A 25,353-nucleotide genomic window follows, 5' to 3' on the forward strand; every position below is an offset into this window, starting at 1 on the left:
CACTCATGCACTCAGATAACTAAAAATGTCTCCTCCTGTGGATGTAACTGAAATACAGCTGATTCCAAGGGAGAGGAATTACAGAGGAATTGTAAATATGAGTGGGAATAACTGCAAAAGCCAGTGCAAGGGGCTGAGAACTCTAAGCCTCAGGGAATTCAGCACCACATATAAGCAGGCTCTCATGTGTTCTGAACAAATGCTACCAGAGAGGCAAATTGTATCTCCAGGCAGCTTGTTTCAGGAAGGTAAGGGCTTAACAATCCATCCTGTTCAGAACCCTTTACTGGGAAAAACATCTACACACAGAGTGTGGGTGACAACCTGAGGAAGAACTCACAGCAGGTACAAAGAGCAACAGCTGCAGGAACTGACTGGGTGACTACTGTAAACACAGACATAAATTTGAACCAATTTTTGTTTATTGACAGGACACGTATTATGTACTTCACTACACACAGCCTAAGCTGGGTTTTCAGCTTCTGGTTTTCAGTGCTTGACTGCTTTATTTTCTGATTTGTATTATCTTGACCTTTAGCTACTCTAATGATCACAGAACTATTTACTTTGATAAATAAGCTAGCTGAAGGCCAGCCAACAGAAAGAAGGTACCACATTTCCTGTGCTGATATTGAGTATACTTTGCTATATGGACTGCAGCTTGTTGTACAGATCATTTCTTTTAGCAACAAAGTTGGTGACCTTGAGAAAAAAAAAAACTCTTAGAATATCAGGTAGGTTTCAGCATTCCTCTTGGTGATTGTGGAGGTGCTGTGGGAACCTACTCAGAATCTTCTTTTTGCACAGAAATTGTGAGCACTGTGTTTCCACTGAAGCACCAGTTTTACACCAAACCTGCTGAGGTGTCACTGTAGACAGGTCTCGTTGATCTTCCCCCATCCCAGAGCGGGCTGCTGTGCACAGGGACATGCAACATCCAGTCTGGCTTGTGACCAGGTCATCTCTGGACAAGTGACCCTTACTGGCTCAGTCTGGCAGCAGTCTGAAGTCTACCTGGAAGGGGGTTCTAAGGCACCCTGTTTCCGTACTTCAAAACAAGGACCAGCTACATCAGATGACAAATAAGTATCTAAAAACGTAGGAAGAGAGGTCAAAACCAGTGTAAGAGTAAATGAAGGCTTTTAAAAAATAATAAAAAAGTAAACCAAAAGTTTGATACAGACTTTTATCTACATTTTTATTACAGTGAGATGAACAAAATGAGCAAATTGAGGAAAATGTAATGAACAATGCCTGATAACATTTCAGTGTGCTTTTGAAAACTGCCTTGTCTTGACCTTTAAAATGATCTCTGGGACATGAACTGTAATTACAAGAGAGTCAGGAATTCATCAAGACTCCTCAGAGAAACTGCATCATCTCAGAGGCATGTTGATATGAATTCAGAGAACTTGAAAACAGTGCTTGGTTCAGCAAATAAATACTAAATAATTTTCCTATCACTTTCCCTTCTAGAACTTTCAAAACATTTCAAATGTTGTTATAAAATAACCCACCTGCTTATCTAGAATAGAACATGGCACGGTTTCTCCTACGGCATATTTCCCTTTGCAGAAAAACAAAATTAACTCTCAGTTAATGAAATAAATCTAGCAAAACAAATCTGCATATATTTTAAACAATATACTTGCATTATAAGTTTGTAAAAGCACTTTTAAAGTCAATTTAAGGCTTATCTTTTATGTATGGCTTAAAGATGACAAAGAGTAGACTGCAAGAACAGGAAGGTCATCATTAAAGTCAAAAGTAATTAAGACTTAGCTTATTTATTACTGGATTTAAGAAGCTGTTTTTTCCCCTAAGAATTGCTCCACTACTTCTAGAAAAAAAAAGCTTTTTCTACTCATTGTTAAGCCCTTGCTGGCACTGAGATGCTTTGCCTGTGGGTTATGGAGACAGTCTCTGGGAAACATTTTCACTAATACGCTGAAGTCAATGGCATTAGATTAGAAATGTCAGCTCACGTAAACTGTAAAGAAAAAGACAAAAGCTAAGCCTTGCTCTTGCCAGCACGAGTTTGAAACTCATGCAATAGGCCTAGGTTTGCTTTCCACTTCTGCCTTTTCCTTGGTTCCTTGAACAAACATAAGCAGGCTAACCCACCTGAGTTATCTACATCAAATAAAACCACCTTTGCTAGGACTGTATCTGGGCTAGCAACTTTCTGTTCTGTACAAGACAGATCTAACAGTTTGCACTCAGCACTGTTCAGATCAAAACAAACAGCTAATAATTTGGATTTATGCTCCATAAATCATAGCAAAGACATTGAAGTTCTTTTGAAGAAAGGAGACTGTTAAAATACCTCATGTAATATTTAATCAAGAATAATTTCCCACTGGAATACATCCTAAAATAAATATCCCTAGTGTAAATCTCCTGGTGCAGTGAAAGAGAACCAATAGTACTAGAAGTATCCCTGTGTCCAGTGTGACTTCAATTTTCACAGCATGATTTAACACTTGTTATTTATAACTAGAAACTAATATTTGAATTTTTATACTATCTTCCACCTGAGAATATCAAGGACCTGACAACTTCTTGATGACCTCCTCCCTCCAGAGGGACTTAGATCAGGTAAAAAGCTCCAGAAAAAAAAGTACAGTGATATTTCTGCAACTTGCCCAGTGTCAAAGAGGAAGACAATAGCAAGACAAGTCTAACATTCTTTCTCCAGTGTTCAACTAAGAGATGCCCACTCTTTCTGTACTGATCCCACTTTGTAACACTGACTTTTCAACCTGGTTTTTTGTGTGCAGCATGTTCTCAGTAGCCCAAGGAGACATACAGTCTAGTAAACCAAGGAACATAGTACAAAAGAAAATGGAGCTACTATTTATTATTTTGAGATATAACCTCTTACCAACATATTTAAAACAATTTCCAAGTTAGCCTTTATCATCAAATGGAAATTTTATTTATATTTTCAACATGAAATACATTAAAATACAATGTTGGGCTGGCACACATGCTTTTCTGCAAGACTGATCAATTCTGTCTTGCATATTCTGATTTTAAATAGATACAAGTCTTATTTTAAACTCTTTCTGTACTCTGCTGTTCATGATAATTTACTCATTATTTATAAAGCACCGATTACAGGCTGTACATAACTAGGGAGTGATGACATACAACAGAAGACAACAATTACTTGGTTGTGGATTATCAAGTGCTAAATTACATACACATTTCTTCAAAATTCAAAAGCCAGCTTCCTTGGAGTCATGAACTGCTTCACAATTTCATCTGTGACCTGCTTCCTTCTTTCTTGATGAGCTGCTACCAAGGGCTGCATTGTTTCAATAAGTACCTTCTTCAGCTCCCCAGTGAGCAATTCCCCACTGGTGTAGGCCTGTCAAGAAAGTGTTGGTTGCTGAACACAGTGCCATTCACAAAAAGACTCAGTGATCAGTATTTCTTTAAAAGATCTGGATGACTTAAAAGTAAGTACAGGCCTTAGAAGACTATCTGGTATCACTCTGAAAATGCAACTCGCAGAGTTGCTTGTTGCCTGTTAAAAGATTAAGGCATCTGGCAAAATTCATATGACAGGTTATTATATGGACTGAATAAATTACATTCACAAGTTTAACTAGGAAATCCTGTAATTATTTGCAGGAAACTGCAATTTTCCTCCCCGGAATCCCAGTTCAAATAAACAGTCACCCTAAGCCACTTTTTTTTCAGTAACAAGTATAAATTCTCATATATTTCTCTCATTGCATTTAGGTAAGAGATTAGATGTGATTTAAATATCCTTTTTATAGCAAAGGCACTCAAAATCTATGTTCACACTGTAGTCATATTCACAGTTGGTAATCCATTCCATTGCTCAATACTGAAATGCTTCAGCTTAGAAGCACAGGCCAACAGTTTATTGGTTCAGCCACATTTAGCAACCATGGCTGGGAGAGTTCAGCTATATTTGAAATGACAATAAAAACGATAATCTTACCTCCCCTCATCATCAAGCCATTTTTAACACCTGTTCAAGGTGTAAATGCTGCTGACATTCACTCAGCAAAAGTAAAATACATTAACAAGAACAAATGGAATTGCAATTTCAGCAGTGTGGTTTGGGAAGTGTGTGTTATTTTTGCTTGTTAGTTTGTTATAAAAACACCAACGCTGCTTTCTCTGGAAGTGTCCTCTGGTGCTACACATGAAGCAGCTGCACCGATGCTGCTACAGTGGGAGAGTTCATGTTTTCTACTCAGGTTCTGAGGCAGCACCGCAGCGAGCTGCAAGCTGTGGATCAGGCTTTGTGCTCTGCAGCAGACTTAGGCTGACACTCTTGCAGTGGTTGGAGATTAATGAAAAAAATCTCTTTAAGTCAAATGTGTTTCAGGTTTCCATAAGGAATTTAAAACAGCACAGAAAAGTGTATCCAACCCTGCTCTTGTGGGGGAAAGACAGAGGGCTGGAGAAGAATCTGCAATTCTTGATTTTCTTGCAGCTGTTCCCAGCAGGAGGAAGCTGATAAACCAATGTGACATGGGTGTTCTCTACTGCAGCTCCTGCCTTCCAGAGAACACACACCACCTAGTATTGGTGGTGAAAGGAAGGGAAATGGCTTGCTACCAGCCCTGGGGACAGAAGTCTTCCAGATAGGCTTAAAGAAAATGCAACATATATGAAGCAGTTTTTGCCTGGGATCAATGAATCAATTCCTCAGAGCTATTAAATTTCTTGTGATGATAACAATAAACCAAAAACCAGCAAGCTTTAGACACGAGCTTTTGTAGTTTTGCAGAATGTTTAGGTACTTTACAATAAGGAACAGGCAGAGTGTATTACACAATTAAAACAACACTAATCCCAAGATGACCTCATTTGAAAGGTAAGGAAGATACTGTCCTACAGAGTGTTGGAGATTCCTGTGTAAACACTAGGGATTTTTATTTTTAAAGAAGAGACAGATTGGCCTGTGAGAAAGAACACTGCAAAGAAACAAAAACTGACATACTAATACTGAAACTTGCAAGGCATGGAGAGCATGACACCAAAATTACCTTCCTGGAGAAGGTTCACAGGAGGACTGAGCTCCAGCTCTGTTGAGGGCTGAGGTACAGCTTTGTCCTCACTGCAGGGAATAACCCTGTCTGCAGTTTGGTTACTCACCTGCTTCAGTTGCTCAAGCCTGTCATCATCCTCCAGGAAGAAAGTCAGGTACATAAAAGACACGTCAACGTCACAGTTGCCTCCGTACTTCCTGTGCTCTTCAATGGTGTCCCTGCCTCCTGAGAAGGCGTGCTTGTTAATCTGAAACAACACCGGCAGCTCAGGCGGTAATTCCCACCACAATGGGGATTACTTTATTGCAAACAGAGATGTGTCATGATCCTCCAAATTCCTTACTAAGGATTACCTGAAGAACGAGTGGGACAAGTTAAAGCAGAGCCTCAGGACTGAAAAAAGGAGGTCATTAGAACCCAGCAGGGAAAAATGGCTATTCACATTCTCCTCAGACTGCATAAACAAAAATTAAGTGAAAATTAAAAATAATCTACCCAAGACTCAGTCAAAAAATTTTAAGTCGCTTTTGCTGAATCTGTTGGATAGAATTTGTGCTTGCAGAAAATGTACTTCATGTAATAAAAATTAAGATATTTACTTTATCAAGAAATAAATTTTGGAAGAGATGAAGAAGGCATGGAAAATCTTGCAGAAATCCTAGAGATAACCTAATCTCCTCTTTTTGGAGAAAATGAAAACAAGAGAAAGCAAAGTTAAAGATTATACAAGTCTGTCTAGAATGGTTAAAATCAGACCAATGCCCAATGGTTCAATCTAAAAATGGAATATTTGCTGACAGCCTCCCTCTTTTTAAGCATAGCTTCCTACTGGCAGATGAACAGAACTATTGAACAGGTGTAATTGCTAATCCCATTCCCAATCAATTCAGAAGCCACTGGCCTATTTTGAACATTTATACATATGTAGAACTCTCTGAGGATGCTAATCTTCCTACAAATTTAAAAAAAATAATTGCTAAGTGGAGGAAAAAAAAATATTTCTTAACCATATGCTGAGCTTTTTCATTTAGCTCTTGCATCTTTTGAAATACCATAATCAACCTGCCAAGAGACATATTTGCATATGAAGTAGGTATTTTTTTAGTTCTGGTACCTAGGAGCTGTTATATATTTACAATTTATGAACATTCCTACTATCTATATAGACTGTCTAGTGCTTTTTTGAATCTCTCCAACCACCAAGTTACAGATGAAGTCTTATGGCAACGAACTACAATCAGAAATCACGCACCGATGAATATTTAAGGAAATGAACTGCCATCTGCCACATTACTTCCATTCTTATGTTGCAGGGCAGCCTGAATAGCTGCCTCAGCATCAGTAAAATTAAGTTCTTACATACTCTTCTGCACTGACCTTCCTCCTTACTAGATTTTGTAAGCCTGAATGAAAATTTTTCAAAGCCCTTTAGCTCTACAGTTTGAGTTCTTCCTAAACAGAGAGGGATTAAATATAATATGCCAGATGAAGGCATATTTTTGTTGAAACACAGAATGTTTCCTTTCTTAATCTCAAATTCACTTTTTTACATATTCTGGCACCTACGCATTGACTGAGGGCTTCAGTGACCTACCCACAGTGATGCACTGATTTTTTCACCCTGAATTTTACTGAATCCCTCAATATAGACATAAAATCTAAATAACACTTTATAGAAAAACAAACAAGTTTTGTTTTTTGTTGTAATTTGCTGATAGGTACAATAAGAATAGTTTATTAAAATGCTGCTAATCATCTCATTGGATTACCCAAAATTCTCTTAGCCATTCCCAATATACAGTAATTTTTATCTTCCATTACCTGCAAGTTTTGAACCTCATTAGCTAGCAATGTACCAATAATCTGAAAAATGCTGTAAGCAATATTTTTTTTTGTCCAGCATTGCATTTTCTTTTTAACCTCTGTTCATGACCAGAAGTCATCTTTCCTGATATATTTTTTTTATTTATTTGCTATAGTAGTATTTTGTCTTTCACTCAAGCTCTGTTTCCATAAAGACTTGTTTCTGATGGGCTTCAGAAGCTGAAATAAATCTCAGCTTGTCATCCATTACACAACACTTTATGTCATGTTCAGGATTTTTCTTTATGTCTTTTATATTCCAAGTAGCTAAAATTATTTTTTTTTATTTTTTCAAGCAGTTTAAAGACAGTAGAATTAGGACTTATGAACTTGGATCTCTTTGCAGATCACAAGTTACTTGCCAGGAAAAAAACATGGAAGAATGTTACCAATACTACCATTAACCATGTATTCTCTATTCTGAAATTACAATTTGTTTTTACTCTGTAACTGTGCAAATAAACCGGAATTATTATAATCCAAACACATGAAGAATTCCAATTCTTCAAAACAATACTGGTTAACCAGTTTCTACAAAAGGGAATGAAGCATTATGAGGTGGCTGCAGAAGAGGCTCACGATAAGAGAATTAATCCAAGCCTGTCCAATAGAAAAAACATAAACATCTTTTCTTCTAGTTTTGACAGCTATTTTATGTCTGGTCTCATGCCTTTAAATTCCTTCCCAAGGACTGACTTTCATTTTCTTTAAATACCACTACTAGGTGAACTTTTGCCAAAGTAAATCATCTGACACCAGATAAGAACAAGCTTCCTTTCAACTTAGAAACAAGCTAGGAACATACTCAGAAGATACCCCTTCTGAGCTGAAATTCAGCATAATGTTTATTTGTAAATTAGAGTGAGCAGATGTCTGTGAATTGGCAGCAGTAGATTCTCAAGCAGCAGGAAAGGTCTGACCTGTGTTGTAACTAACACCATGCAATGTTTGGTGCTCCCAACAAGGAGAGGGAGTCAAGAGAAAGAGCTGTTTATTAGGTTTACATCATGGCCTGACATATTTCAAAACTGTGGCAACATAATATTTATTTTAAGAGCACGAGCCTCCACAGCTCTTATTCTTACAACACTGCTCTGCAGGTATCAGAAAAACAAACATGTTTTGTACACTATCCCAGCTAATACTTGTACTGTCAGATTAGCTGATAATGCAAAAGATCATATTTGATAGTCTAGCTAAATTTGCATAACTGTCAATTCCTGAAGATCCTTTGCCATGAAATGTATGGAAAAAACAATTCATATATGTTCAAGGAAAACACTAAAAATTATCACTGTAACCAGAAGGACCTCTGAAGGTAGTGTCAGATAGCTGAGGGGGATATCAAAGGAGTGTCAGGTAGGAGCTGTGGGCCAACCTCTGCAGCCCTTCTTGATGAAGCAGGAGACTATTTCTGTTTATATGGTACCTACAGATATGGTTTAGGGGTGGACTTGACAGGGATAGGTTTATGGCTGAACTCTTTGATCTTAAGGGTCTTTCCTGACCCAAATGACTCTATGATTCTATGACCACTACTCCTTTTTGTTTCAAAGCTTCGTGCTATCAGGTTTTGCAGGTCCTTACCTTTGTCTTGATTTGTTTGGGTGTATCAGTGAGGAAGATGGAGGAGTTTGGGTCACTAGCACTCATTTTGGTCTGTGCTCCTTGTAGGGCTGGGAAGAAGACTGAGTGGAGTAAGGCTGGTTTGGGCTGTCCAATTCTTGGTGCTACATCGCGGGTCATTCTAAAGTAAGGATCCTAAAACAACCGTCAATAAAAGCACAGAATAAAGTTGAAAAATGTGATTTGAAAGCTGATGGATGCTGACTCATTCCTGCCATAAGGAGTAATGTCAAAACACCAAAAACTGAAAAAAACCACACCCTGAAATATTCCAGAACCTACTTTCAATCCAGTTCATTCAGAACACCAACAAACAAAATCCCCTTTTTTCTTTTCCATAGTGCTGTACACTCTGACTCCCTTAATTAACAGGCATATTTGCAAAGCTTTATATGAATTCAAATAGTTGCTAAAACTATGCTTAATATGCCTGGAGATGGATTCAGCCTAAGATGAAAGCTTTCTCCCAAAGCATTTATCCAGCCAGCAGAGAATCTCAACTAAATCAGCAATCAAGCTGGCAGTGCTGTGCTGATGATGTGACTTAAACCAAAGTGAAAGATTATTTCATAATAGTGTGGCTGATGAATATGATTACATCATCTTCCAGTGTCTGTCCCTGTGACTAAAATAGCTAAAGATTCAGACAGTGCAGGATGTGATTCCTAGAAACACTACTTATTTAAAGACCCTATTACTCTCATTTGTATCTGATGTTCTTCCAGCTCTCTCTATAAATCTGAATTGTTAAGGTTCTGCAGTCTTTCTGGCAAACTATTTCAATGCTTCTTTATTCTTACTGAGAGAGGGTTTTTCCCCATGGTTCAACAGAAATCTCTTGTGTTGCAAGTTGAGCTCATTCCATCTTGTCCAAGTTACCATGGAGATGGCCAAAAGTTTCTTCCTACCCCCATGTCAGTGTGCTTTTGCATAGATGTTACTGTTTTTGCTTTCCTAGATCAGCTCAGTGTGACCAGAGTTGCAATCAAGAGAGATCCAAGACTGGATGAATACATGATTGTTGGGTTAAGCCTTCATCTGTTCATTTTCTAGGTCTTTCAGTTTCTACCCCAGAAAGGTACATGCAGGAATGTTTTACAGATACCCTGAGACACCACCATGCACCAATGGTACAATACAAAATCAAATCCATGAAAACCAAATTAAGCAAATATGATTTTCTTACCTGGTCAATAGCACATGGGATAAGACATTGAATATTCTCCTTGCCATTGAATATCTGTGGAAATGATGAACTGAAGGATGGAGCAGCTTGGATAGCAGGAAAGCTGATCTTACCTAAAAAAACATGTTTGGAAAAGCTAAGCAATCAACAGAAGCAGTGATAAACAGAATTTTTTGAATATGTAAAATGCACATGTGAATCAGCCAAATACTTATAGCTGAATAGCTGAAGACCAAGCTCTATCTTTATCAAGCACTGCTGCCTTATCTGGGGACTTTTTCATCTTTACCTTCTGCAATGTCAACAAACCTTCAACTGACATAGAAACTAATCACAAAAGGCAAGCTGTGACTACATTGACTTCAGCAAAAGTTCATCACTGCATACTCTCCTGATCATTGAACTATCTACCCTTTCCAGAAACAGAATTGAGTAAGCTTTTAATTTTCTTTTCACTTTGTGAGAGAATAACTACAGTCATCACATAAGCTTCCCTCTAAGATGCATTCTGTACTCATGAAGCATTTCAGATGTGCCCAGTTTTCTTTTTTACACAGGGCTTAATCACAGTGTAGGCAACATGGAACTGATCAAAATCCTATCAAACAGACAGCAAGTAGCAGATTTTTACACACATGATAAAGTCATAATCACAATACCATCTTTTATCAGAGCACTGCTAAAACAAGTGGAAATCTGTTCCTTGGTTACAGTGAAGGCTGAAAGCTGTCACTGGCCTAATTACTGGACTAAGAATGATGGTAATGCTCAGAAACATCCAGGATTTAATGTAATTTTTACACAGAATCTTTTTTCTTGTCCATGTGAAACCTGTCCAGAAACCTGCAATTGCAGTGAATTAAATGGGAGATTTGAGTTACCCAGAACCTTGATAATTAGGCTAGTCAGCACTCAACTTTTTTCATATATGTAAATGCCTATGTGTATTAATGCAACTTTTTCTGACAAGTTTCTTTACAGATTTGGCATAGAAATTTCTAGGAGGTCTAGAAAGAGGTCTATAGCTCAAATCACTGTAACAAAAGAATAAAAAAGAAAATAAAAGAAAAAGTAATTCGCTGTTTTGGACCCTTCAACATTTGTGTTTTGTACTTCACTCTTACTAAAGTCAAAAAGGTATATGTTATGACAGAAATTTCATTGTGAAATGTGTTCTGTTCTGAAGGAACAACAATAACATCAGAATCTGCCTAGAACCATAATCCCCCTGCTTCTTCTGTCTGTTTCATGAGTGGCAGACACTAATCTCTTTAAACCACTACTTCAAATAGCTCAATTGAAAGTGAAAGCAAACACTGTTTCTTGTAACTGGTATGATTTCCTACCAATGCAATCACTGTCTGTAAAGCCAAAGATTCCTTTCACTTGGTTAAATGTGACATGCTTCTGAACTTTGACAATGTTTCTGTAGAATCCAGCACTTGTCCTGTGAGGAAAAAAAAAAAAGTGTAAAAATAAAATGAGAAGAGGAGGAGAGTATATGTACAAACTCTGACTACAAAAGTTGAGAACATTAAAAAACCTGCAGGATTAAATCTCACAGTTTCAGGCTTTTTGTGGCCCATTAAGATAATAATTAGAAAATAATTTACAAACAGGAATTTTATGCCTGGAAAGTTTAATTAATTCTTCCCTTCTCCCAATAATTACTACAAACATTCTTCTTTAAACTTCACTCTGTACTGCATTATTAAAATAAGTGACCACAACAAATTGCTGCAATGCCTTCTGTTAAGGCTATTAAAGTGCAAACACATATGAGAGATTTTGATACCATCTTAAGCAAATCAATCTGGAAGTTTCTTAGTGGTTTAAGTATTTTTACACTTTAGCTGGTTTAATATATTTTTCATAACTTACACATTGCACACACAGGTATTTGTTCATGTTATACAGAATGATAATAGATATAAAATGTTAGACAGCAGAAAAAACAGTAAACAGTAAAACAGTATGTTTCTATTTCAAGTGTTACAAAACTTGTCCTAAAGCTTTCATATTTAGACACACTTACTAAAACATTGCTGGTAGTCAGAGAGAAAATAGACACTTTTTTCACTACAATGCTCTAAAGAAATTTATACTTACCCTAAATAGTCTAAATCTGAAAATATAAAGGTTTTATTGATGTCAAAACCACATGCAATGATGTCTTTTGCATTTTCTCTAGCATATTCATATGCCTTCTCAATTGTCATGTCCTTCCAAAGGTATTTCTCATCATCAGTTAACTGTATTACCAAGGGAACATCAAATACTTCTTGTAGCCACCTAATAGAAGAAGACATGTTTTATCCCAAATTAAGTTAAAATGAAGATGTAAATCATGCAGCTAAAATATTTTTATATATTTGAACAAAGGTATATGGAGAGATCTGCTCTTTTCTTTGTATGCATATGCAGTTATATTTATGTAAACAGATAAAATGTTTTTTACAGATTACAATGACAACTTACCTGGAAAAAAGACTCACAGTTACTGTTTCCTGTAAACATGACAGAGGTCACCAGTGGCAAAGGAACCAGAATTCAAAGATGTTTTACCTTTCTGAGCCCAATGTCTCTGTGTTCTGCTGCTGCAGGCACCACCTTACAGAGCAATGTTACCGACCCTTGCAGGGAACTGGTTTTTAGGAACAACAGGAATTTTAAGGACTGCCACATGGCTAAGGGAGTAAGGAAGAGGGCTTTATGGTGATGCAGGGATTGTGATCATTTCAGTGAAAAGGTGAGACTGAATTACGTTCATTAATATTCACTCCACGTAATCAGAACTCCTTGCAATGTATCATTCTGGCAGTTTCACAGGCCATGTTCAATGTTTCTTTTGAAAAAAATGCTTTGATTAATAATACAACTGGTTGAAATAGCTTACTTTGTGAACATAAATGGGATAAGATGACCAACGTGCATTGCCTGAGATGATGGCCCTCTGCCTGTATAAAGGTAAAAGGGCTTCTTATTTTCATAAGCATCAAGTACTTGGTCCATATCTCTAGAGAATAAACAGAGAAAACAAGATACAAATCTTTAGTAAGAAATATCCACAGTACAAAGCTTTTATTCAAAATCTGAGTATTTTTAAAGACAAAAATATTTATAAATAATAGTATGTTAAGTGTCCTAGAAATAAGAAAGTTCTTGTTTACTCATTTTTTAATTTAAGAAAAGCATGGTCTCCTTCAATCTCCATGGGGGGTGGGGGGAAAACCTCAGAAAAATGAAATCAAAAGTAAAAATTTAATGTTGAAATTGTGCAACTTTTAAAATTACTTAATTGGATAATAATCTCCAGGGCCAGGGACCATTTCTCAAATAGGTACAACCAAGCAGCTCAGCTGACCTCTGGTGGAGGTCATGCCCTCAGTCATTCTCAGGCCCTTCTGTGAAACCTGCTGGTGCCACAGCCCAAAGGCTCCTGTGTGCTACCAATTAAACAGTGAAGGTCACTGGCAGGCTCATGCTTAAGGTTATTCCCTGAGCCTTTTCTGTACCACAAACAGATGCACGGGAGCCCTGCTGAAATCACCAGCGGCACCTGGAGTTCTCTGACAGGCCACTGCCCCTGGCTGCTGACACAGAGTCAAAATGAACCTGCACTCTGAGCACATTTCTTCAGCTTGGGATTACTCAGGACGTATCAGAAACCCATGAATCAAGAGTTTCAAGTGTTGCCAGGGAAAATCTGCAATAGTTGGTAATTTCAAATGGCACAGTTGGTTTGCCTTGGCAGAAAAGCAGATAATTTTTGCTAGTTACAGGCTTCTCACAGGAAGTCTGCCCAACAGGACCTTTTGAATTTTAATGAAAGAAAAACTCACCTGTGGGAAAAAAAGATTCCTCTACGTAGAAAGTGGTGAGGTTTTTGCCCAATAGCTCTTTCTATTCGATTAATCAGATCTGTGTCAATTTTACTGCTGCCAAACCGAACTATATCATAAAATGTAAAAAAAATAATTAAAATAAGCACAGTATAACTACAACCAGATCTTGGAATACCAAGAACATACCAATGCAGGCTAGATTAAAAAAGACTTCTTGAAGTCAAAAAGTTGAAGTCAATTTTCCTGATTCTTGTCTGAAGACCCAGCAGTCACCTCCAGTATTATCTCTATGCTAGGAGGCTCAGCTCACTCACAACATGCAGTATTTCTGCATCCACAAATTACTATCATTGCAGTCTCCTTACAGCAGAAGCATTGATATTCCAAGCAAAAAAAACATGCTAAAGAAACACATTCAGATCACCAACTTGGCCTGAGCCATAAGATAAAAATGCCTGTGAGGCTCTGAATGTTTCTCTCTTGATGTCTAAATTTTCTGCTGTCAGACATCTCCTTTTGCTTTCACTCAAACATCACCAACCCCAAATACTCTTCAAACTTCATTCTTCTTTAATGTGTGTATGATTACAGACACTGCTCCCCTCAAGAGGCTTGAAAAGGAAATGCACAATGCTCTTCATGGCAATCAGACTTAAGACTTGGTGGTCTAGGAAAGGTTGTGACAGAGTAAAATAGCAGTATTTTCCCTATTCCCAGTAATTCTGGGATCCCAATAGTCAGGCCAATGTTCTATGATTTAAACTTGTTTGAAAAAAATCTATGCAAGAATCTACTGCTTGCTACTATTCTGCTCTATTCAATATGAGAACTACTCAACATTGCACTAATAAAATGCAAAACGCATCACAAAATGTGAAATTATAATCTAAATGAATGCTAGAAAGAGATCAAGTGAGCATGAAAATGATTCAGCGCAACAACAGCAACTGGTAAGAGACTGACCTGGCAGAAACAGAAAACATGAAAATGCCCTGGATTAACTGGGACTAGCTACCCTAAAAATATTCATGTACTGTCATAGAAAGTGATCAGAAAAAGCTCTCTGGGGTACAGAACACTTCACTGGAAATGCCTAAATATCTTTATTAAACATTCACAGGCTGCACAACTCCCTTTTCTTCGCCCATGTTCACCTTTTCTGTTAAAAAAATGGATCATTTTTCCCTACCTTTTTCCTCCTATTTGAATGTTCAGAACATCTTAGGCTCCCTGCTCACAAAGAATCTGCCTTTCTAAACAGCTTCTGACAGAGTCTCTGCTCCCAAACATGCTTTAAAAAATTCCTAGTGTGCTTTTCATCTCCAGTGTTCTACCTTTTACCAAAATACAGCTTTCAATTCACTGTGCAGAAGTCATGAGAACTGCCATTTTCAAAAGCGTATTTGCATTTGTTGAAAATTCATTGTGTACTCTTCCTCTTTGCTGTTGCTCTGTTATAACTACACAGAGAAATGTATACCCCAATATTTGTTATACAGTAACTGCTGATCAGGACAGTCTCAATAATCTCTGAACAGTCATGACAAGTGGGAGAGGCTCCTGGAGGATGGAAGAAAGAAAATGCCAATCCTACCTTAAAGAAGGGCTAGGAGAAGGAATTGTGGAATTGAGGTGGACAGGTCAGTCCACCTCACCTCCATCTGTGGGCATGTGCTGAAGCAAATAATCCTGGCAATCACTCCCAAACATTACAGACATGAAAGTGACTGGTAGTCAGCAAGCATCTATGAATGGAAAATCATTGTCAGACCAACTCAATAGTCCTATGATGCTACGACTATAGCTGAGGTGAGAAGAGTGAATGTTGTTTATCTCAGCTTTAGTAAGGCTTTTGAGACTGTCTTCCAGCTCAGTCTCAGAGATAACTGGTGAAGTCTGGATTAGGCAAGTGGACAGCAAGGGGAACTGACAACTAACTGAACTGCCAAGCTCAAAAGGTTGTGAGCAGCAAGCAAAGTCCAGCTGGAGCCCAGAGCCGTCTCAGCAAGTGTGCAGGTGAAATAATCCTGGGAGGGGTGGCTGATACAAAAGATGGCTGTGGTGCTATCAAGAGGGACCTCAGCAGATTGGAGAAATGGGCTGATGAGAATCTCATTAAATTCAAAAAGGAATGCAAAGCCCTGAATTTGGGGAGGAATAACTCTGTACATGGGTACAGCAAGGAGCCAACTGGCTGGAAAGCAGAAGGACCTCAGGGTCCCAAGGTCCTGACAGATAAGGAATTGAATATAGCTTGTAATGCTATGTATACTTCTGTGGGTTGGATGGTCTAAGGTCTTGTGGGCTGCATCAAGAACAGTGCTGCCAGGTCAGGGGATGTGATCCTTTCCCTGTGCTAAGCACTGAGGAGACACATCTGGAGCACTGGTTCTGAGCTCTAGCATAAAAAGGACATGGATACAATAAAGTGAGTCCAGCAAAGGTCCATGAAGATGAAGGACTCAGAGCTCCTGTCTTACAAGGAGAGTTTGAGAGAGTTGGGATTGCTGAGCCTGGGGAAGAGAAGGCTCAGGAGGGCTCTTACCAATGTGTATAAATATGTGACAAGGGGAAGCGGGGAGGAAATAAAAAAGACAGCACAAGACTTTCCTCAGTGATGCCCAGCAAAAGGACAAGGGGCAACATAGAAGAAAGACGAAATTCCATTTAAACATACAAAACCTCTTCATACCATGCACTGGTCAAATGTTGGAATGTGTTTCCCAGCGAGGTCATGGGATCTCCACCCTTGGAGATTAAAAAGTCCTACTGGACAAGGTCCTGAGTGACCTACTCTAGGCTGACTCTTTTTTGGGGAGAAGGGCTGACTAGATGATCTACAAAACGACCCACCAACTTCAACCACTTGCAATATTCAGCTTACTGAGTTATCAGCAGAGTTAGCATAAAAAGCTTTCTTACTCATTCCTCTGCTCTTTGCTCCTCCTCAAACAAACAAACAAATTTCTAGGGATGTTCATATCGACTTAGCTGACAGAACCCTTCTTCCCAGAATATCTTCAGGCTGTTTTTGTGTGCTACAACACATGTAAGTCCACATCTAGGACAACCATTTGAGAAGAAGACCTCCTTCAATTCAAACACTGGTTTCATTTCTTCTATGTTTGATAAAATATAAGCACAGTGGAACTTTCTCAAGCACCACTAGTAACAGATTATTCGGAGCAGAAAAATTTCCCTTAGGCTAAGAGCTATCCAGTGTAACAAGTTCTTGGACAACACCTTTAATTGTTAATTTTAAAAAGGGGAGGAGAAGAAGGAAGCTTATCAATATCAACCAGCAACTGCTTCACATTCCGAAGTGGCTAGGCTAGGCTTTCATTCTTTGAAAAATTTCCAACACAGCACTTAGAACAAGCAAAATGACTCATTTATCAAATTCACCAATCTGAGGGGAGTGTAAAGAAGTCAAAACTCTTTAGGCTAACTCTCACTCTACGGAAGATGAAAGGTCTTATGTACACAATTACTGGAAAAAACAGGCATGAACTGATTTATAGAAAATTGCTTTGAGGGAGATCCTGAGATTGTGCTAACACAATTGTGCAATTCTTCCTTTTCTAAAATGCTCAGAACTCCTCCCCCACAAGGAAAAAATCCCCAAATCAACTAACTCTAATGCAAGTAACAAGATGATGAGAGGTCTTGTCCACTTCCAGGTTCTAATAAATACTTTTCTTTCCTTCTCTCACATTGACCTATATTTTTCTTTGCACACTTCTCCCTTTCCAACTTTTTATTTCTCCCATTACTTCCTGCAGACTCAGTGAATGTGTACATTTGACACCATTTATCAGTAGCATCACAAAGAGTTAAAATAATGCTGACACAAGCAACTGTCCCAAAAGCAAATATGATTACTGCCACATAAGGGTTTATGCTCTATTATGAGAAAAAATTACTAAGCAGACCTCAGGAATGTAAAACTGAGGTACTAAACATGATTTGCAGATTGACAACAATGAAAAAAAAAGGAAAAATAGAGAAATTAATGAATAGTTCTCTCATTGTTTCTATGCTAGACTCAAACAAATTATTAAAATAGCAAACTGTGAAACCAATAAAGAAATTACCTAGACCTCTGTTTCTTAAACTACAAAACTTTGCAAGTTTTGTAACAATGTCATCTGAAACATTTTCCATTACACTACATGGTTTTTGAATGAGCTGCAACACCTTCATTCCAGGCAGTGCTTGGCTGCCTGTAAGTGTGCCTTCTGAAGAAGTCATTAGACTTAATAGATTTCTGCATTAGTTTTGGATCACTCCTGCCCTCTCTAATCTATGAGATGTGAGGAGTGGGTAGGAAGAATCCTTCAACCTGTCCAAAATACTGTTCAGCATTCCAGAACACTCAGTTACAGTATCTTCATTAGTGTAATTTTAATAACAATCCTTACACCAAAACACAAACCACATAAAAACTTGGATTTTGAACTTAAAAAGTTCTTTGTAAAGTATATAAGTCTTTTATAGGAAATCTCCACCTGGGACATTTTCATCTCTTACAGAAAATTCTTTAGACATGGAAATGCTAAGATTAGACATAAATTAAATGTTACCTATGATGTTTTGATCTGGATTTGTTATGATGCCTTGCTGTTTCTGTGGTCATTAGGATCACTTTACATAAATTCCTTAGTAGCAGTGAAGGAAGAGTTATACCTATGAGCTTGTCATAATCCACGCCTTTAGCATTTGATGTCTGCACATTCCAGGGATCCACTAAATCCTCATCCTCTTCTTTAGTTGTACCATTGTTTATTAATACAAGATCTTTTGGAGGCAAGCCTGCCTGATAATCTTGTCCTGTTGTTGTTTTATATGACAGTTTTAATGATAAGAGCATCCTCACTGCTGCATCAACTTCATCCTGAATAAAGGAAAAAACCCAAACAACTGTTTGCCTTCACTTAAATGGCTTCACTCATATTTAAAATAGACAATTACATTAATGTCCCAACCTTTCAAAATCCCACATCCATGCTTTGATCTGAACTGCATCATTAAATTCTAAACTCTCTTCTATTTAAATGTTTTCAGCATCAATGTCAAAGGTAGAAGAAAAGCAAATACTTAATCATTAGAATATAAACCATCACCATTGCAAACATATTTAAAGCACCTTTGTCTTGCTTTTTAATTTCTGCCTAGAAAAAAAATGCTTCCTCACTTTTTAGAGGTATAACAAGCTTAGCACTTTTACCATAAATTTCTAAGGTATATAAATGAAATATAAATTATTATCTAATTTACTTTACAATGCTTTTAGTGGCTCACCTTAAAATAATTTATTCATTACAATTCATTGACAGACTTGAAGATAAACTAGAATGAGAAGTTATGGTTATGACCTCTCTAATATAAAGCTACTGTAAAATCTGATGTAAGCAATAAGTAGAACAACACTTTATTTGACTCCCAATTTTCAAGGCTTACTCCCACAGGCAATACATTAAAAAAACCCATATTAAAACTGATCTCTCCTTGCCAAAATAGTGATGACACAATAGGGAACCCGAAATAAATGGCAAATTACTGAATTATTTAAGGGAGATTAAGCAGGGACTGTCAGTACAGTTACAGGAAGACATATTTGATAATGTCTATAATAATGCCTGGAGAAAAATACTTTCATGAACCATCTAAAACCCTAGGAGAATGCAAGTGACAAATTTACTTAAGAAATAAATGCCTTGGATCCTGTCACATAGTACGGCAACTGGATGAAGGAGACTTCTAAGCCTAGGGCTCTGTCTTTACTTGAAGAGTAAAAACTTTGGTCTTGTCAGTGACTACCTTACTCCAGGTATGCCACAGTTCACAAAATGGACATAAACAGTTTTTAGCAAGAGTTCTTCTCATCACAATGCAAAATAGATCTTAGAACAATAAAATTCTTCAGCACTCAAAGACATACCTAAACTGAAAAAGAGGGGTTCAAAATATGAAACACAAATACCTTTGGTGCTTTTCCTGCTTTCAGTGCTCTGACTTTCTCTCCTTGTTCAGTCACTCTTTCAAAGAGCTGAAGGGGACTCAGAGTCTTCAAATCACAGTTTGGGCTGTCGGCCATTTCGCCAGACTGCACAAAGATCTGGTTAGGTACAAGTCAACTGAATTTATCCTCTTCCAACTCTTTGGCTTGGAGATTCTAAACAGCAGCAACGAAGAAAACTGTAGGGCAGAAAGTAGTATGTTTTACTCTTTAGTGTAAAACTTCAAGATCAGGTGAAAAGAATAAGAAAATAAAACCTATACTGATCCCTACAATATCCATTCATATCAAATTGATAAATGTGGAGACATTAGACATTAGTGAGTTTCAGTTTCACACAAAAATGGACAGAGACTGACAAGAGCACCAGGTAAATTTAGACATCACTGTTCGTGATTTCTGTCTATGTATTTAACACTAGAACACCTGCCCAAAGTCAAATTCCTGGCAAAAGAAAAATGAATACATGTACATATGATTCAGAGCATCTCAGAACAACAACTGCTATCTGATTCCTGATTAGTTAATACTGATACCCTGTCAAATTCTGGATGATAAGGCTTTCCTAACTACAAAACTACCTACCTACCTACTATAACTATGAACTATAAACTAACTATACTAACTAACTACCTACTATAACTATGGAATTTTGTCTTAGTATATGTAATAGAGTACTTCAGCCCAAAGCAAAGCTTAGTCATTTTCTTTATGGCTTTCCTCCAGAGGTTACAAAATACATTGATAATTGGTGAGAAATGCTGCTTTCCACAGAATTCTTGGGTAAGCAATAAGCTGTAAATTTGCCTGGGTTTCTCAGAACTATGCAGGAAAAATAATAGGAGATGGTTTAAGATGAGGAGCTGGCTGAGACTAAGAACACAGCAGTCTGCCTAAGCACGCTCTGTCATGCCATGCCCATGTCCACCAAGGGGGAAGCTCTGTGTCCATGTAAAAAACTACTGACTTGACACGTCTCGTCTCTCTGGAGAGACTCCCTAGCAAATTACTGATCCACTGCTGTGCGTGGAGCACAGATCGAGTGAGTAAGTAAAGATACATGTTCCTTTGGCTCCCTTTTCCCAGAATTAAAACAAACAAAAAACCCAAATGAAACAAAACCTCCAGAAGCATACAATAGTTGTGTTAGCTGTTCAGCAGAACTTCAAAGCCTTCCTTCCACAAAATAATCAGTCTAATCATAACCTTGGTTATATGTACACAGTGTTTATTTAAACTGCTACTGTAAAAAGCCTTCACCTGCCTAGGAAACTTTGAAGGTCGATTTGGCAACAGGGTAGTTACCAAAACATACCTATCATTAAGGCTTTGTTTGTCAGTCAGCTGCAATATTCCCATATTTCAGCTTCAGTTAAACTGAGAAGTGGATACATCCACTCGTTAATGTAATTTGTTTACTCTATTAACTCTTGGATTACCATACTTAGATTACATAATAATACTTAAGTTTTTAACCTAATTTTATCCCTTTAAACTTTTTGCAGTTTGACAGTATGATAAAAAAAAAAAGTAATTTGAAGCATATCAAACAATTTTTTGATGTATTCCTACAATTTAATTACATTTTTTTTTATTTGGCTATTGCCTTCCTCTTCTTCATGGGCAAAGAATATTTTAAGTGTTAAAGTAAGAAATAAATGCATATTAGAAAATGTTTATGAAGATTAACACACACCCTTTCTGTAGGAAGATGCCATTTATATTTACTGGCTTCAAATTTCACAAAACAATAAGGACATAAATAAGAATTTTTTTTGGTGTAGAACAAATTGCGTCTTGTTTTAATTTAAATCCTTACAGTAGAGTCTTGCTGATGGATTGCCTCCATTCAGAAAGGCTGAAATGACAGCTGACACTTGGCACATATACTGGAAAGCAGCAAACCAGACTCCTTGAAATGTTTGGAACATTATGGATTTAAACTGAAAAGAGAATCTCAAATGAAGGTGCATCTTCATTAAGTAGCAGAAAAACTGTGCAGGTGACGCAAGAAGACGTGAAGATATTGTGACAATGAATGCAAAATATATGGACTGCTACTTAAAGGTTATCTTGATTTACCTCAGTACTGCCCCTATTTGCTAGTGGAATTCAAGCCAGGAATTAATGTGGAACATAGTTATTTATAACACTTTTGAAATCTGTTAATGTGAACAATTAAAAAGAAATATCTGGATATTCTACTATTTATCAGGATTTTTTTTCTTGCTTTCTTCTTGATATTATAAAAATTAACAGTCCAAGACTGATTATATATCATAGGCAAACAGACCTGAGAAAAAAAAATGATGCATGGGATTTATAGAATGAACTATTAGATATTTAGGAGCGGAGTCTAGAATGACCCAGTGTGAACTTGAAAGCCAAGATGTGTGTGCTTTTTCTACCTATGAAATGCAGGTAACTTATAATTAAAGTGCTATGAGACAAAGCTCAAATATAATCCTTGGCAAAGGTATCAGAAAACTACTGCATCTTCCTCCCTTTCCAACTGGCTGACCATCACATATCTATGATCAGTTTCACTGTCTGCAGTCTGACTTGGTAAGTTAGAGAACTGAGAATTAAAAAAACATGGTTTCACATTAAGTTAAGAAGACAAACACTGCAAGAAAGTACATTATGACTTCCAGAGACAACAGTAATACAACAGTCCAAAACAAGCTTTCATGAGCAAACGAAAGAATGTGAGACTAAGTTTAAAAGCACTTACATTCCTGAAAACTCTTTTTCCTCCTGTAAAAAAAAAATCAAAACAAAAAAAGAAAAGTGAAATCAAAGTAGGAAGCATCCACACAGATGTAATTTGAAACAGCCCTTGAGAGGCACTCCAACATAGGCTGCACTTTACAGCAGACCTATCTCCCCAGTCATGGCAAGCATCAATTTACACTGGAAATTACAATAAAAGAGAGCAAGACAATTCCCCAAGATGACAGATAACATGACCATTCAAGGACAGAGGAGTCACCAGAAGCAAGCCCCACATGAATCTCTGCTACACCGCAGCTGCACAAGAGCAAAGCCACTGTTGTAGCACAGAACTACCCAACACGCCAGAGCTCCCTAACCCTGGCGTCCTGCAGCATTCCCTGCCACGCCCTGCCGGGCACAGCAAAGCCACTCGCCAGCTCTGCCCTTCCTGCCGTGGCACGCATTTTCCAGTGACCTGGACACGCCGCCCTGCCTTTCTCAGAGAAAAGGGCATTTTCACCTGACTCTCTGCCGAGGTAACCCCGCAGGGAATGGAGGAAAAGCCCTCAAGTGCATCGACGCATCTCAAGGGGAAGGAGAAAACGTGCCCGGCAGACACCCTCACACCCGGCAGTCCCAGGGGCGGCAGAGAGCACCCAGCCAGCCCCTCTCCGCCCGCCGGGGTGTCTCTGCGAGCGCCCATCCCCGCGGCCATCCCGGCCCAGCCCGTCCCGTCCCGCCGCTCCTCACCCGCCGCTCCTCTGTCACCACCATTGCATCACCCCAGCCGGCACGGCCCCTGCTGCTCCCGGCTGGGAAACACAAACCCCCGGAACCATTGCCTCACAGCCCTCCCTCCTGCTCCAGTCACCAGCCCAAGGGAGCGCTCTCCATTCCGCTCGCAGCGGCTGAAGAGGAGCTTCTGCCCGCCCGAGGAGCCGCGCTCTGACCCCTGCCCTTCCCAACACGCGGCTCCAGCGCGGGGTCTACGACACGCGGAACTGTTTGAGTGGGGTGCCTTGTTTTCACCCGGCGCGTTTTCGGAAAGGCGCGGCGGCGGCCGGCAGGTGAGTTCCGGGCGCGCTGCCGGGAGCGCAGGTACCGCGGGGATGGGAGCGGGAATGGGAATGGGAGCGGGAATGGGAGTGGGAACGGGAACGGGAACGGGAACGGGAACCGGAACCGGAACCGTGCCCGGCGCCGTTGTCCCGGCACCGAGGGTGGTCTCGCCGCCCGGGGCCCTGGGGAGAGGCAATGGCTCTGTGGGAGAGGATGAGGAGCCGGCCTCGGATGGCGGGGCTCTCCCGGGACCAGCTTTCTCGGGTGGGGCTGGAGAGGGGGGACTGGAGAGGGCCGGGTGTTTGCAGAATCGTTAGGGCTGGAAGGGGTCTCTGGAGGTTATCCAGGGCTCTGCCCAGGCAGGGTCACCCGGCGCAGGTTACACAGGATCGCATCCGCCTGGGTCCTGAATGTCTCCAGACAGCGAGACCCCACGACTTCACTGATCAGCCTGTCCGGAGCTCTGCCACCCTCCATCAAAAAATGTGCTTCCTCGCGTTGAGGTGGAACTTCTTGTGTTTTAGTTGATGGCTATTGCTCCTCGTCCTGTCGCTGGGCGCCACCGAAAAGAGCCTTGGCACCATCCTCTGGGCCTTTGAAACATTTCTACAAATTGATCCGATCCCCTCAGTGTTCTCCAGACTAAACACGTGTGCCGCAGTCTCTCATAAGAGAGATGCTCCATATCGCTCATCATCTTTGTGGCCTCCAGTGAATGCTCTCCCGGTGCTTGTTCTTTCCCCGCCGGGGCTGTGCGGTGTTGGGAGCGAGGGAGCGCCCCGGGGAGGCGGCTGTGCCTCCAGCCTGCCCGCCGGGCCCCGCCGTGAGCCAGCTCTGCTCCTCCTCTCATCTCCGCTGCCATCCGCGGCCACTGTGCCGCTCTAGCTGAACAATCTTCCTCAATGCGTTCAGATAAATCAGTCCTGTGGAAGCCGAGGAAAACCAAAGTGCTGTGAACTTCTCTTTTAGCTCAATGCATTACACATCACACCGCTAATAAACTCACAGCGTAGTTCCAGGATGTTTCCAACCAGGTACATTGTGGTTCACCCCCGGCCCCCCATTTTTCTTAAGTTAGGGCAGTATTCTAAGGTCTCTGGGTGGTGTTTCTTTAAAAACAAAAAATTGATGGGAAGTCTTTAGGTGAGAGAGATGCTTTGTTTTCACAATAACACTGATATTTATGGTTGATGTGTGTGGAGGGATAGATTTATGCTGACCAAATGTAATGGGACAGTTTCTTTCCAGTATCTCATGGGAGACGTTTTTAACCTTGTCTTTGCAAGGCACTATCTCTCACTTCTGAATCTCAGCTTGGGTTTTTTTTGTGTTAAAACAAACTAAAGTAACTTTGTAAGTCTAACCCAATCTACTTGTGTATCCTAGTTTATAGTTTATAGCCAGAGGTCAGCTTCTTACTGTATTTGTTCTTTGGACATGATGCATTTGGCTGGGGAATGTGTTTAGTGCTGCAATGCAAACAGTAACCACTTGATACAATTACTGAAGTGAAGCCCTTCAAAGCTCCTATTTATTTGATAAGATGTTTCAATTTACTGCTAGGAACTTCAATTTACAGTTTTTGAATTGATTTGTTAGTTAAGTTTTCATGAAGCACTTTTTTCCCCCCTTGACACTGTTTCAATGAAATATTTCTGTAATAAATGAAGCTGTAATATTAAAAAAATATTTTTTCCTTGCTCTTCTTTGCTGTCACTTATAGCTGTCTTAAACTTCAGATAATGACAAAATGTCCTCTAGAGGGAGATCTTGTTGCTTTTATGTGCTGAAATGTTGGCCACCTTGTTCCAGTTAAATGTCTGGATCACTTATCTTTGGAAGGCTCTGTGATGATCAATGTGTGTATCTTAGTAAGTACCTGGATTATATCTTCTGGATCTGTGCTTAGAAATTTGATAACAGAATGTAGAGACATGTAACACTTCTGTAGATTATGTGAAACACAGTTGTTTTTAATTCAAATAGATCTAATTCTGAAGTTAA

At 39.1% G+C, this 25,353-nt stretch overlaps 2 protein-coding genes across 2 annotated transcripts in view; one reads left to right on the forward strand and one right to left on the reverse strand.

Annotated features, from left to right (window-relative positions):
* Window positions 1–1,184: 1,184 nt before the first annotated feature.
* Window positions 1,185–23,135, reverse strand: WARS1 (tryptophanyl-tRNA synthetase 1). The gene is made up of 12 exons (XM_058828098.1): window positions 23,041–23,135; window positions 22,310–22,332; window positions 19,540–19,754; window positions 18,243–18,450; window positions 13,554–13,662; window positions 12,608–12,727; window positions 11,821–12,003; window positions 11,058–11,158; window positions 9,712–9,824; window positions 8,487–8,660; window positions 5,143–5,283; window positions 1,185–3,373 (listed from the first exon to the last, which is right to left on the reverse strand). Exons 3-12 carry the CDS (start codon window positions 19,651–19,653, stop codon window positions 3,215–3,217), a joined length of 1,422 nt encoding a protein of 473 aa, XP_058684081.1. The 5' UTR covers window positions 19,654–19,754; window positions 22,310–22,332; window positions 23,041–23,135; the 3' UTR covers window positions 1,185–3,214.
* Window positions 23,136–23,682: 547 nt separating this feature from the next.
* WDR25 (WD repeat domain 25) overlaps window positions 23,683–25,353 on the forward strand; it is a 61,794-nt gene continuing 60,123 nt past the window's right edge. Inside the window, exon 1 of the mRNA XM_058828085.1 lies at window positions 23,683–25,220. The gene's annotated coding sequence lies outside the window, so the exon portion shown is untranslated. The remainder of the gene's footprint in view (window positions 25,221–25,353) is intronic.

The sequence above is a fragment of the Poecile atricapillus genome, chromosome 1, assembly GCF_030490865.1.
Source record: "Poecile atricapillus isolate bPoeAtr1 chromosome 1, bPoeAtr1.hap1, whole genome shotgun sequence".
NCBI classification, from domain to species: domain Eukaryota; kingdom Metazoa; phylum Chordata; class Aves; order Passeriformes; family Paridae; genus Poecile; species Poecile atricapillus.